We start from the raw sequence: 14,540 nt of genomic DNA, 5'->3' as shown, positions 1-14,540 counted from the left end.
TTTGGCTCAAATTTCGCTAGTTAGATTATATCTTTAGAAGATTAACAAAAGGCATGATAATTGATTACTGTTGTTATGTGTTCAAGTTGATGTTGGGAAGAAGATCCAATATTACTTCTTTGTCTTTTAAGTATCAATCTAATGGAGTTATGTCTTTTAAGATCAACCTTAACTCCAGGCCATGATGCTGTTCAAAAGGTTACCCTTATCCCACGTGGGCAGGCACGTCGTACTTACTTGGTTTATGCCAGAGGATCATCCAACTTTGATCTCTAAGCAACAAAGAATTGTTGGTGGACTTGAAGGAAGAGCTGACGACGAGATTATATATATATATATATATATATATATATATATATATATATATATGAAGGAATGTCCATAGATAAAGTTTAGAGCTCACCCAAACCGCTGTTTTGTTGCAGTGGATGGTATGACGGACTAGTAGGTGAGCATACATATTATTGGAACGGCAAGTATGACCTAACCTAATAGAGAGTGTGAGGGAGATTAGCTCCATGTGAAGGAACGGTTGAGCTTGTCAGTCGATCATTGTATCATGACTGTAACCCGATAATCAGAAAAGATCCACTTTGCCAAGTCCTCGCGAGCCTAATAGAGTAGTTTGATGGCTTCCCCAATGGCCCAGGAGATTATACCTGGGGAGCCTATAGTGACTTGCAACAGACCACCGGGTTAGCCCCAGACAGGTAATTGCAATCCAATTAAACATTTATAAATCCTTGGCATATTTGATGAGCATGAATTATTCTCAAGAACATCTTTTGCTTCTTTATTGGCCTTCATAGGTAATAAACAACAAATGACCATGGTGGGTCACAAATATTAAATCTTATTTTCTTTGCTTTGGCATATTCATAGGCTGTTTAACTGATAAGTTCCCAAAAATGCTATCAGTTGGTTATTGGATTTTCCAAGTTGAATTATGTAAGTTTTCTCTTTTAAAAATGGCAAGCTCTAACATGAAACATACTGCAATTCAGCATACCTAATGTTTAAATGGAGTTGATAACATCTTAAACGACAAAGAACAACAACATCATCATCATCATCATATATCATTATTTGCTGATAGTTATAGCACATATGACAGCTTGATTTAATATAATGTCCTTCACCAAATTAACTAGTGTCATGTCTTCTGTTACTAATTCCTCTTTCCGCAGTTTTAATCTTCTTATCCCTGAAAGAACCCTCTACATCAGAAAAATCACTTCTCTGTACCAGTGCATTATGCAGCATCATTTGGACATTGTAAAAACCACTCAGTTGATAATTAGTTGTCATCTATCATTGGTACCCACCCTAAACTTGTGTTTAGATACAGCCTGTTTTTACTATAAGCTCTTCTAATTTATACTAACCATGCTCATCTAAACTCAATTTTTGCATATGTATGAGAAGTTGATGCATGCAATTCAACAGAAATTTATGCTAAAAAGTGTTTTGTAAAATAATAATCAAATCTGCACTCCCCAAGTTAAAGCTTTTTAAACTGAGTCATAATTGAGCTTCAATAGCTTGGAAATTGGAAGAAAGAAATACTTTAAGTATCAACCTTACAAAGTTACAAATATAAGATTCCTTTTTCACATGAAAAGTGTTCTACACTTACGTACAGGAATTTTCCAAGAAATCATAATGAAGATAAAAAGTGTAACCATCAGAGCAATTAAAAAAATAAGCTTTAGAAATGCTCAAGAATCAATTCTTGGTCATATTGGACTATTTCTTGTTATGCTTTCATTCCTATTGTTTTAACACTACAAGGAGGATATTAATTTTCTGCAGATGGTGACCACATTTGGTATGTCCGATGTCAGTCCATGGTCATTTATGGACTCATCGGTACAGAGTGCAGATGTTTTCATGAGGATGATAGGCGAGAAATTCAATGTCACAGAAACTTGTTGAGGACTGTAATGCTGATGTGAAGCAAATCTCAGACAGTGCTTATGAGATTGCGCAATGCCCATATTGGGAACAACCGAGAAGCAACTGACTGGATCGTGGAAGTGCTCATCGAGAAGGAAACATTGACAGGTGCTGAATTCCGAGCAATTCTTTCTAAATTTGTGGAGATCCCTACTGAGAACCGGGTTCCTCAATCCACCCTTGCTGCTCTCCCTCCTTGAGCTTAGCTGAGATGTCCGTTGTGAAATTATATAATTTTTTTTTTATTATTACTCATAAGTGTGAAGATTAAATATGGGTTAATTAAAAGATTAACTCTTCCTAGATATAAAGGTACTTAGACTTTAGACTTTACCAAATGTTTAGCTAATATAGTAAGCTGCCTAATATAGGCTTCAAGCTATGTGTATTGCCGAACAATTGCTTTAAACTAAACGCCGTCAAAACCTGCTCTAAGTCGTCGCGCTATCGAGCTGCTCTTTCAAATCAACTGTACTGTTGAGCCATTAAGCTAAGTTAGCAAATTATCAAATCAATTTCTCCACAATATTGTTTAGAGTTGGAGTCAAACCCATAACCTCTTTAGTGGAAAGTAGCTATCACCTCTAGTAGAGTTGGTCGGTGAAATAGTATAGTTAATGTTCATGCTTAAAATTTTGTGTTCATTATTAATCCCTTGCACCATGGCTGGATGTTTGATGTACAATCTGTATGAGATTTAATTGGTGCGGAAGTGTAACAATAATTACTTTTGTTACTACCTATCATCAAAGTTATTGGACGAAGATTAGAGCCTGTTGTGCACCAGTGGAAGAAACTTAGACCCAGACACGCTGCTCACAATGTGATTCATGAAAGTTAGCACAAAATATAAAGAATATTCAATAAATGAAAGATGGAGGAGTTAAGTGTTACGTATGCTACGCTGCTATTATAGTTTAATAGAAATATAAATGAAAGATGGGATTCTAACCCTGAAACTGCCTTTAATCAACTGAGCGTTATCCTGTCGTTAAAGAACACAGACAGTTTGTAAGCCGATTTTGTGCAAACTATCCTTGTTTAGACCTCCTTTTTCAATTATTATTCTATGACTTCATGGGATCAGTTACAACTGCAACCCTGGGTTAAGACTGATGGAAATAAATCTGCTTTCAAACCTTTGTTTCTTTAAATTCATCACAAACAATATTATAACTCCTGCATTTGTTTTGTTGAGAAAATCCTGATTTATATTTTTTAATGCCTCAAAACCACCCTGCTACTAATTTTCTTAAAACAGATCTTCTCATACAAAAATTTTCGAGCTTTCTTCTAATCTTATTTATCAAAAGCCTCATGTGGTTTGTCTTTAAATACTGGTATATTATGGTAGCTTTAACATGAGAAGATGAAGATGCAAAATGGAATTTGATATAAGGCCCCAACTCGTCTTATGCTAGCTAAAGATTAAAGAAACACATAGAGAAGCTGCTACAGGAACTTTTCTTCTTTTTGCTTCATGAAACAGCTAAGTGTTGAGCACACTATAAAGATGTAACACGAAACAATTATTCCTCTTAAGCTCAAATATTCAATTTAAGAATATTTATAAGCATCTGTAACAATTACTAGATATTTAAATCACAATATCAGTGAAAAGACCAACCTCTCCAACAAATATGTAAGAATCTCAAGAGACTGCACCAAGGCTGATGGTGCTCCATAGAAAAATGAAAGAATGTCCTGTTCAACTCTTCCAGTCTGAAGATGCTGTATCTGCATCTCTGTTCTTCCGTAAAGGTGAGCCTACACTGATAGGAACTGCAAAATGAAACACAGTCAATTAAGGCCTGAATCCATCAATGGAGATCTTGAAGCAGCAAACTCATATATATGCATCCATCATCATTGGAAGCCTCGGGTGGATCCGGTGACCGGCGAAAAAGAGTTTTGAGTGGGCCAGCAATGAACTCTCATTTTAGAGAGCGTGAAATATCCAAGATGCACGCCCCCATTTATTTTAGCAGCGGAGACTGACAAAATAAAAATGTGGTGCTTTTCAGTACCAGAGCACTAGAAGACTGGGCTCCATGTCACTCTTTTCATTCTTCTGCTGGAATAAATAGATTAAATAGAACGAGAGCAGTAAGTGAAGCTATTAGAAATTACTCCACTTGTAGCAAGATTCCCAGATTTCTGGTGACTGCATGGTGATAACACACTACACCTATATCCGATATAGTTTTCTGCAAATAGATTGTTACTGTGTTCGTTTAGTTATTCAGCTGGTCCTCCAATATCTCTGGAAAAGGATCACATCCTTCCTCATGATAAGGCAAACCTGGATTTGAAAGAAAATTATTTATTCAGCACATAATGCAAAAGGAGCTGTATGTTATGTGCAATAACTCAGATGCTTCACATACAAATAAATTATTAACAAAGAAATAAGCCGCAGAAGTTTTCAAGTCAGATGATCACCAAAGTCCACTGATCGATGCATGTTAATGAGTGATGAATATAGATCAAAGATCATCTCATTATTAGGCTATCAAAATGCAATATTGCTTTGCTTTTAATAACCTTAACATTTTGGGGACTCATAAAAGATGAAACAAAAGGATACCAAAAGAAAACCAGTACAAGTTCAAGGAAAATCTTCTGACAGGATATTATTAGTACACAGTTCAACTAATTCTATGTTGGAACCTCCTAAAAGACTTAAAGATGTCAAACATGACACGAAAGCAGATAATCTCAACAGGAAAAGATAAAAATAATGAAAAATAAACATCAATTTTAATTTATACAGTGCTAATGTGTAAAGTGAAATATATTGGTGTATAAAAGCATTGTCAAATTTTACATAACCTCCATCAATTTGTGGGTCCAAAGCCCATCGATGTCCAACCCAATAAAACTAGGCCAAAGCCCGACTCGACACAAAAGTCTATTAGATCGACTTTATTCAAGCCTTGTCCAAGCCCGACTCAGTTTGAGCCCGCAGTGTCCGACCTGTCCATTGAGATAGCTTATCCGCTCACAATTGACCGGCCCATATATATTATATTTAAATATCTTAAATTCTCATTTTAATTCCTTAAATTCCTTGCCACCTTCCTTAACGAAAGCACTTAATATGGAAAGCATGCAACACTTAAAAAAAAATTTTCAAATTTAATTATAGCATATGAAATAGTAAAAAGAAACTTTGATTCAAATGTTGATAGGTAAGATTGGAAAGTGGCCCATTTAATATTGTAAAAGAAATAAATATATGAGAGGCCATTTATACAATTTGGCCCCCTAAAAGAATTTATTTTATTTATAACGAGATTTTAAATCAATTGAGGCTTTAGCTTGGCTTGCCGCAATTGGGCCACCCAATAACATGAGCATGGACTTGAACTCGGTACGAAACTAACTTAGGATTGAATCAGGCAAATCCTTGTCCAGACCTAGTCTTGTTTTCTTTTTTTGGATCGAGCCAACCCTAACCCGGTCCATTAACATCCCTATTTATTTTTCTAACACATTGACCCCTTCAACAATGTAAAATCCACTAAATGTTTCTTTTGGCACATTAAATAGTTGAGGGGATCAAACTGTCAAAAAATAAATAAATAAGAGGGTATATATGAAAACGGGCAATAGTCAGGTGTTTATGTGTAATTAACCCTAAAGGAAATGAAATAATAAGCAGACAAAAATATTAGTGACAAAACTAAATCAAAAATGTCTAAAGAATTAGAAATTTGACATGTAAATCATATGTCCTTCCTTTGAGGAAAATAAGAATGACTTCCGTTATTTACATAGCAAGGTTTTGAAACTCGGTATTGAGATCGGAATTGACCGTCCAGAAAAACGATATATATTGGTCACATCAGCCGCCTGTATAAGATCAGATTATTTTTTAATAAAATAAAATTCTAAATATTATCTAAAAATATTGATAAATTTTAAAAAATTTAGAAAAATTATAAGAAATAAGAGAATAACAATTACTCATATATAAAGCTTAAAAATCTCTCTTCCTTCCTTTCTTCTTCCCTATCTCTCTTACTGTTGATCTGTTGTATCCCCCATTCTCTCCCTCACTCTCTCTTTCTTCCTTTTCTCTCTCCCTACTGCAACAAGCAGCTCTCTTTCTCCCTCACTCACTCTTTCTTTCTCTTTCCCTTTCTCTCTCATCCTGCAGCAGGCATGATAGGCGGCTGCTATAGTAGGGCGGCTATAGTTTTGAGTGGGATCAACCTTATCGGCTAATCCCGACCCGAAATAGATTGGGTATTAGTCGATACCCCAGCCAAAACCAGCCAACTGGCTATTTTTTGGCCTAACGGTAGCATAAGCACAACATAAATATATAAAATCTCTATCTCTACTACATTTGCCTGTGTTTATGTACATTAAATAACATAAAACTTGATTTGCATCATAAGGTTATACATAATTTCAAAGCTTTATAGAACAATTACCTTATGTTCATGAATAGGTATGATTGAAAAATGATTTACACTATAAAGTTGGCTTACATAAATTTCTACAATGCCATGAGATTCAACGGTCATAATACTGCCCTCCATACGATTGTTGTAAAGACAGTTCGTACGGCCGTTTATGCACCCGAATATGTGTTTCAGTCCTTATGCCACCACAGATAGGACTAACCTGCATAACTTATCAAGTTATAATCATATTATTTTTCTAGAAACAATAGATTCACGTAGAGAAGTGTATCTCTTGAATATCTATCTTCGAGAGCTACTAATTTCTTTTGAATTTCTAGTTGCAACTTTCTATGTTTATAATTTATGGTCATTTTAAATGTTGACTACGTATGCATATGCATGGGGATATGTGTTATTAAGTAACCACGGCCGCATTTTAGTACATTGCTCCAATACGGATTAAAGAGTTCTACTTTATATTTATATCCTCCGAGTTTTTGACCAATTTGTTATACCTGACAAATCTTATTACCACTCTAATATAGTTCTTAATGTATTTACCAAAGCACCATAGATTTTGCCAAGCATGCTGCCGCGTTCATTTGGTTGAAAAATAAGATAATTAATTTGTTATACCCATTTTTGATCCATGGTTTAGAGGAGAGTTATCCTTAGTTATGTTTTTTGTGTTTGGTTCTAGTAATAAGATAGAGGGTGTCATGGATAAGGAGGTATTTGGTTGTTAAAATATAAATAAGAAGGATTAACAACAATTATCAAAAATACCTTTGATGCTTTTAAAAGAGTCAGTGTAGGTGTTTTTTATTTTTAGGGGTATTTAGTAAATATCTATGTTAATGTTAAATATGGCTAGTCTCATCTCCTTTATTCCAACTCCAAGTTGGAATAGGAAGTAGATATAGCAAATTGGTCAAACAATAATAACTCTTTGGTACTTATAGCAAATTGGCCAAAATCTCTACATCCTCCTCTATATAATATTGTAATACTGCCATAGTATATTATGTGCATCCTAGTGTTCTCTATAGTTATGCAACAGAATCCCATGAGGCAGTTTACCACCAAATTGTGAAGAGCAAGATAGCGTGAAAGACAAACTCACTTGCTACACATGCACCCACATGTATATCTGGAATTGATGCTACCATATACTGAAATTAGATCAATAGTATCTGTAAAAATGAATAAAGAGTTTTGATTAGTAACAGAATTGAAGCATGTACAAATGGGACCCAAAGATTGAACTAATGTAACATGTATGCTTTTCCTCATGATCCTATACCAAATGGTACTCTCAATAAACTAGAAATGCAGATTGTTCCTTTGCAGGCAGAATTTCTGCTTTCACCAGTTTACAGAAAATGGAAAGATGCTGAGAAGACTTCCATATTTTCGACTCTTTCTCGTGGATCACTAGATATTGACCCAATCTGATAGAACATGTATGAACATGCAGTAATTTGGTGTTATAAATGAATTTAATGACTCATAGAAGATCATAAAAACACATTACAGTATCCACATGAGACGACTTTATCAGACCAATGGAAAATTAATGGAGTTCAAATGCATTTTGGATTGGAAAACAGTAGCTAGCCAGAATTGGAAGAGGAACCACCATTAAAATGAGATAAACAAATATAGTTAATCCTACCTATGTAGCATGAAAGCCTGCTGCCATCAATTAGCTGCTGCATCAATGATATCAGGAGAAGATAATCAAGATACAATGTGGACTTGAGAAATTCTTGGCAGGTCAGAAAACTATTGCAATCCAATGGAGCCACTCCAGTTTACTACATGAAGCTAGCCCTGCCATCCGAGTCTGGCAAAGAACAATGTAAGCTGTATCCTGTAAGATTAGATTTTGTGCCACTTGATTCCAGGAGAAAACAGCATCAGTGGTGTCTTTGTAATTTGGCCTCTGTAAGCTAAAGCACCACGTTGCAAGGCCACCTTACGAGGCCTTAAGACCACCTAAGTATTGGCCATATAAACATGGTTCAAGTGTAACCTAAGTTTTATCCTGACAGCTTAGATATCTGCCACTTGACTCTAGGAGAAAACAACCACACTGGTGTCCTTGTAGTTTAGCCTCTGTAAGCCAAAGCACAATGTAGCCAGGTCCCTTGGGATGTCATAAGAACACCCAAGAATTGGCCATATAAACATAGTTCAAGCATAATCTAACAACTCTGGTCACCTGAGGCAGCATCACCTATTGGGTGAGGAACCATACCCCTTCTTCTCATATCATTTTGTAAATCTAAGACTTCATCCACATTGCCCAACTTGTTGTACTTGCTTATCAGACAATTATAAACTGCTTCATCAGGAACAATACCTTCACTAATCATCTCTGCCAGCATTGCCCTTGCTTCTTGCATCCTATCAAAATTACAGAATCCCCATATAAGAGAAGTATAAGCATACAGATCGAGCTCAAGACCATTCTCAACCATTTTGTTCTTCAACATAAAGGCATCCTCAAGATTACCCTGCTTCAAATATCCATCTATCAGAGAAGTGTATGAAACTTTGTCTGGAGCCATACCCTTAACCACCATTTCATCAAACAGTTCTACTGCCTGTTGTAAGCAGCCATTTTTGCAAAGACCATCAACGAGGGCTGTGTAAGCCAATATATTAGGTTGCATACCCAAGTCTCTCATCTTATCAAAATGATAGATAGCTTCACGAACAGAACCTTCTTTACATAATCCGTCAACTAATGCACAGTATGTAACAATAGTCGGAACCAAGCCAGAATCCAGCATCTTGTGAAGCAGAAAAAGTGCTTCTGATGCTTTTCCTGTTTTGAAGCAAGCATCCATTATAGTAGTATAGATGACATGATTAGGTTTCAACCCATATTCATCCATCTCTTGGATCAAAATCTTAGCTTCATCAACCTTTCCGTCATTACATAGGCCCCAAATAAGGGTGCCATACATTGAGATATCAGGTTTCATTCCTTTATCCATCATTTCAGCTAGAAGACTCATTGCCCTCTCTACATTCTTATTCTTGAACTGACCATGAATAAGAGCAGTGTACATTAACTGGTTGGGAGCCAAACCAGCCCTCTCCATGACCCCAAACACCTCTTCTGCTTCCACAACCTTCCCTTCTCTACAGAGGCCATCAATCAAAGCTGTGTAGGTCACAACATTCAACTCTATTCTTCCCTGCACCATTTCATCGACCAGCATGAGTGCTTCCCTAAGATTTCCAGCCTTGCAGTTGCCATCAATCAGAGAAGTATAGGTGAACTCATTCGGCATCAAGCCTCTCATTCTCATGTCCACAAAAAACTTGATCGCCTCCTGCATCATACCTTCCTTGCAGAGGGCATCAATGAACGTACTAAAAGTGACCACATTAGGCTTAATACCGTTTTTCTTCATCTCACTAAGGTACTGGAATGCCTTGGGTAGCTTCCCAAACTTACAGAAACAATTGATTAGTGCATTGTAAGTTATAACATCTGGCATGCACCCAACCTCTCTCATCTCAACCAAAAGACGCTCAGCTTCCTCCAATACCCCGCATTTCCCATTGCCATCTATGAGAGAATTATAAGTGACCAAATCCGGGAGACAACCGAGCTCCTTCATCTTCCCAAAAACTCCAGTTGCAGCATCCAAATCCCCTTCCTTGCACAAGAAATCGATCATAATATTAAACGTAAACACCGTTGGAGCCATGTCCGAACCAATCACATCATCAAAAAACCTCTTTGACAGCTCCCCCCGCCCTGATCTCGTGAGCCCCTGCAGTAAATTGTTGCAAGATCGCAACTTTGGCAAAATTTTAAAGTCTCTCATCCTATAGAAGCATTCTGTTGCTTCCTCGAGAAATCCTAATTCCATCAAGACCCCAAAGAACGCATCAAAGACTCCGTGCCCTGAATTCTGGCACGCCCTCGCAGTGGCCCGGAGTATATCGATCAAATTGTCAAAAATAGGAGATGATCGGGTGGACAAGATGAGATCTTTGAGGATTTGATGGGCTTGGGAATACATCTGGCCGCGGAAGAGCACGTGGGCGGCGATGCAGCGGGACTCGGCGGTGTGGCAGAAGCCGGGCTGGCTACCAACCCAGACGAAGAAGCGGAAGGCAGAGTGTGGGTCCCGACGAAGGGAGCAGAGGACGCGGGAAACACGAAGAGGGGCTAAGGACGAGGAGAGGAGGCCGATGAGGCGGGGGTCGGACAATCGACCGCCGGCGACGAGTCCGGCAATAGGGTCGGAGTCCGCACCGATGCCTGGGTGGTGGGAAAATGTGCGGGAGGAGAAGAGTGCGGCAGCGGTGGCGGCGAGGGACAAGAGGAGGGGTTCGCTAGGGTTCCGGCGAGGGAGAAGAAGGTGGTGGGAGGTGAGGAGACCGCGGGTGAGCATAAGCATACTTCGACCCCCGTTAATACGAGGGGGACGAAGTTGCTCCGCGGCGATCTTTAGGTCGGGAAGCGGAGGAGGAGGAAGATGAACCCTTCCCCTTCTGCCATTGGAGCAGCTAGGGGCTCTTGGTAGGGTTTTGGGTTTTTAAACTGAGACTTATGATGGTGGGCTTCAACTTTGTAGAAAAGGCCACATAACCTTTATATATACATACATATATATATATACACTCCTTGTATTTTGATTTTATTATATGTATTTTACATGCAACCCACATTTTAGATAAAATCATCAAAAATACCCCAACATTAGTTTTTTAACCGAAGTTAATTATATACATTAGTTGAATTAACCGTAGATATAGAATAATTAAAATACCCTCGCTACGGAGCCAAAAAAAAAAAAAACATGGGACATGATTCAGAGTGTTTTTAATAATGGGCAATTTAGATACTTAAATTTTTTAATTTTAAAATGTATGAAATATTAGGTTAAATTTAACTCAATGTATTTTCGAGTATAAATTCATAATCAGGGTCAGAATAATAAATAGTGATAAGATATGGTGTAAATGATAATAAAAGCAAAATTCAAAGTGTTTTCGATCAATTTCCCTATTATTTATTACCACATAATAAGAAGGATATACAATTACCACGAGTTAATCAAGTCAGTTTTTTCGAATTAATATGACCCTATGTAAAGTTCTCATGTCGGTTTTTCTCAAAAATATCAAAGCCTAACAAATTTATATAATTAGGATAGATCTAAAATATTTTTCCCGCCAATTTCTATGTTGCTGCTAAAGCTAATATTATTAAAGCCCTTGTGACGAACAAAAAGACATTTCCTTTTAAATATTTAGAGGCCAAATTTATCCCAAACATCTTTTGATTAAAGACTATAATGATTTCCTCGAGTCTCAAAACAAGTGACCAATGATTTTTGTGAAGACCCTCTATGAGCGATTCTAGAGAGATTTTGGCATTTTCCTATCCTTCCTTATGGCCTAATGGGTGAGTGGAGCTTTGACTCAACCTTCCCTAAACCCACCCATGCCTTCGACCTGGTGGAGACTACTTCTTGGTCTACCTTTGGTATGGTCTTAGCGATAGTAGATACTATGAAGACAAGCGTGATGCCAAACCCTACTAATCCTTTAGAGAAGAGCCTTATTAAACCAATAGGAAGTCCCAGGTCTGTGGGCCCAAGTAGTGCTTGGGAATGCTCCCAACCTTCGTCATCTCCCAAAGAAGACTCGAACCATTTCGAGTCAAACTATGAGCATGATAAGTGATGATGCTTTTGAATAGGTGGATATCGATCTTGATTTGCCCAAGCAAAGTACTCAATTTGGTGTTTTGTATTGTATCAGACCTCCCCACATGGTAGTGAACCAGCCAAAGATTTTGATTCTAGTAGGACTCGTAAAGGCCTCTTGAGATGCGAGCTAGTGGCAGACATTGCAACTATTCCCAATCACCTAGGAATAAAACATCCATAAATAACTAAAAATGGGATGGTACCACATTAGGCAGAAGATGATCCAAAAAGAGAAGACATCCAAATTTACAAGCTTCTAAGGAGGTAATTTGCTCTAGGTTAGATTTTTTGACCTTCCTCTTAAGTAACGGAGACTAAATATCCTCGCTAATATTGTGGTGAAACTAGGTCTCTCCTTCAAGTTGATGAAACCACCATTACTTGAGCTAAAAGCAGGTATGCACATATGTGCATTGACTTAGACCTTTCTAAGCCGCTCCGAGAAGTCCTCTCAATTGGGATTGGGAACCATGGTGTCTCTATTAAATTTATATATGAAGATCAACTAAAGTTTTATTTTGCTTGTTGTTGTGTTGAGCATTAGGTGGCCGAGTGCCTTAATCTTTCTAAGAGAAAGGCTATGCAATATGACCATAAATTAGGGTTCTCTCAAAAGAAATAGAGGTCAACCAAAGGATAGAGAAAATAGGTTCTCGGTATAAGGTGCCCTAGTTTGGCCAGCTGGCCTGCTAGAGCTTTCTGGTGTCTTGTGCCCTTTGGATGTGAATGTAGGCCTGTCACTTGACCAGAGGATAAGTCTAAATCTTATAAGAGTTATCTACAAAGAGGCTCGAGGATTTAGGTAAGAAATATGTCAAATGGTCAAAAGCTCTAGACCAATTGAGTTTGGTTGGATCAGCTAGAGCTTTGGGTTGTTTCAGGCCCTTAAGAATGGAGACCGGGGTTGAAATTTTGTATTAAAGATATGATAAATCTTACATATATTTAATATATTTGTCATATCTTTATCATTCAAAATTTACTCTATATTATTTTAGATACGTTTAAAAGCTTATCCAATTATTTATAACTTTATATCTAATAAGGATCGTCAAATTCAATATTTAATTTGGTCAAATATGATGAAAGAAATAGCAGTTGAACTTTAAATAAGTCAGTAGAATAACTAAGTGTGTAAGTTAAAATTATATAGAGGTAAAGTGCAATTATTTTTCTTATATTTAGCTAACAATCTTTATTAGACCGTACCTTACCACTTAGGCTCAGACTTATGATGAACTATCTCATCTCAATACCATTTGGCATGCATACTTAATCAAGCCAAAGATGAGACTAGTCATCCCAAGGAAAGATAAGAGAATGGCCGGTTTATTGAGTGTGAAATAAGAGGCTATGAAGCGTAGGATTATAGAAGCAAAATCATCTAACATATTAGAAATCAGCCCTTGAAAGTACATGTAGTGAGAGTTTAGCTGCTATTGATGACACACATGCTCTTATATCCATTTTAATTAGCAAGCAAAATCTATATCACAATCGAAAATAAAATTTTACCTTAGAATGTGATGGTTGCTTGTTTTTTTTATCTTTATTTTGTATGTAAGAGATAGTTTGGAAGGGGTGATGGTAGATAGAAGATGAATGATATCTCTAGTCAATAGTGTGATAGTATCCAAAACTATTCTAAAGTACTGACTAACTATTTCACATCGATATTAAAAATATTCTTGAATGGAATGATTACTTATACTTTCTTTTATCAACTATACATAAACATAGTAATCTATTTTTAAAGTAGTGTGGCATATTTTGTTCACATAGGTTTTTCTTTTAAATGGCACACAAGTTCATGAAAAATATGAGTTTTAATCCAAAAACTCTTTTTTGCAATGACTTTGATGTACATAGCTTTACTTAAAAATTAAAATATGACAAACTTTAGATAGAATATGGACAATAATGTTCATTATCTCATAATCATCATCTTTAATTCTTCGTAAGGTATGATGGGATAAAGGATTTGCAAGAGGATAGAAAATAAGGAAAAGCGTAAGTTAATTGATTATTCTATCTAGTCACATCTTCAACAATAGAAAAACATATAAGTTATTTAATGGCAGTGAGTTTTGTTAGCTTTGTTAGCAATATGCACACCTCATATTCATTACTATCTTTATTAGGTTTTGCTCTTTGCAATGGCTAACTTTTTAATTTGATAAGAATTAAAGATTATGTAAATATATTTTTCCATAAAATTTCTGGAGTATTTATATTTTGTCAAATTCAAGAATAATAAATATAATTTTGAATTTGTTCAAAAGTTGTCAAATTCAAGAGTAATATATTACCATGGATTTATTTCATAGAATTATGGCCTCTTTGGCAACTTTGTAAAAGAAAAAGAATTAAAAGTAATATATTACTCTTGAATTTGACATGTTAACTATGAGAATACTTCAGTAAT

At 36.5% G+C, this 14,540-nt stretch overlaps 1 protein-coding gene and 1 pseudogene across 7 annotated transcripts; one reads left to right on the top strand and one right to left on the bottom strand.

Annotated features, from left to right (window-relative positions):
- Positions 1–141: 141 nt before the first annotated feature.
- LOC140769893 (ATP-dependent zinc metalloprotease FTSH 2, chloroplastic-like) lies at positions 142–2,344 on the top strand (annotated as a pseudogene).
- A 1,151-nt stretch (positions 2,345–3,495) lies between these two features.
- On the bottom strand, positions 3,496–10,940 carry LOC140770298 (uncharacterized). Of its 7 annotated transcripts, none has more exons than XM_073111413.1 (5): positions 8,047–10,940; positions 7,495–7,564; positions 6,399–6,591; positions 5,733–5,811; positions 3,496–4,258 (listed from the first exon to the last, which is right to left on the bottom strand). In XM_073111413.1, the coding sequence occupies exon 1, from the start codon at positions 10,796–10,798 to the stop codon at positions 8,579–8,581; it is 2,220 nt and encodes a 739-aa protein (XP_072967514.1). In that variant the 5' UTR covers positions 10,799–10,940; the 3' UTR covers positions 3,496–4,258; positions 5,733–5,811; positions 6,399–6,591; positions 7,495–7,564; positions 8,047–8,578. The 7 variants fall into 7 exon arrangements, with proteins under 7 accessions (XP_072967514.1, XP_072967517.1, XP_072967516.1 ...); XM_073111416.1 differs by lacking the exon at positions 5,733–5,811 and having other exon boundaries at positions 3,496–3,950; positions 4,087–4,258; positions 6,456–6,591; XM_073111415.1 differs by lacking the exon at positions 5,733–5,811 and having other exon boundaries at positions 6,456–6,599.
- Positions 10,941–14,540: the final 3,600 nt, after the last annotated feature.

This window comes from Typha angustifolia, chromosome 11 (assembly GCF_048772165.1).
Source record: "Typha angustifolia cultivar Huaian chromosome 11, ASM4877216v1, whole genome shotgun sequence".
Lineage (NCBI taxonomy): Eukaryota > Viridiplantae > Streptophyta > Magnoliopsida > Poales > Typhaceae > Typha > Typha angustifolia.
This window is presented reverse-complemented; position numbering and strand designations above follow the sequence as displayed.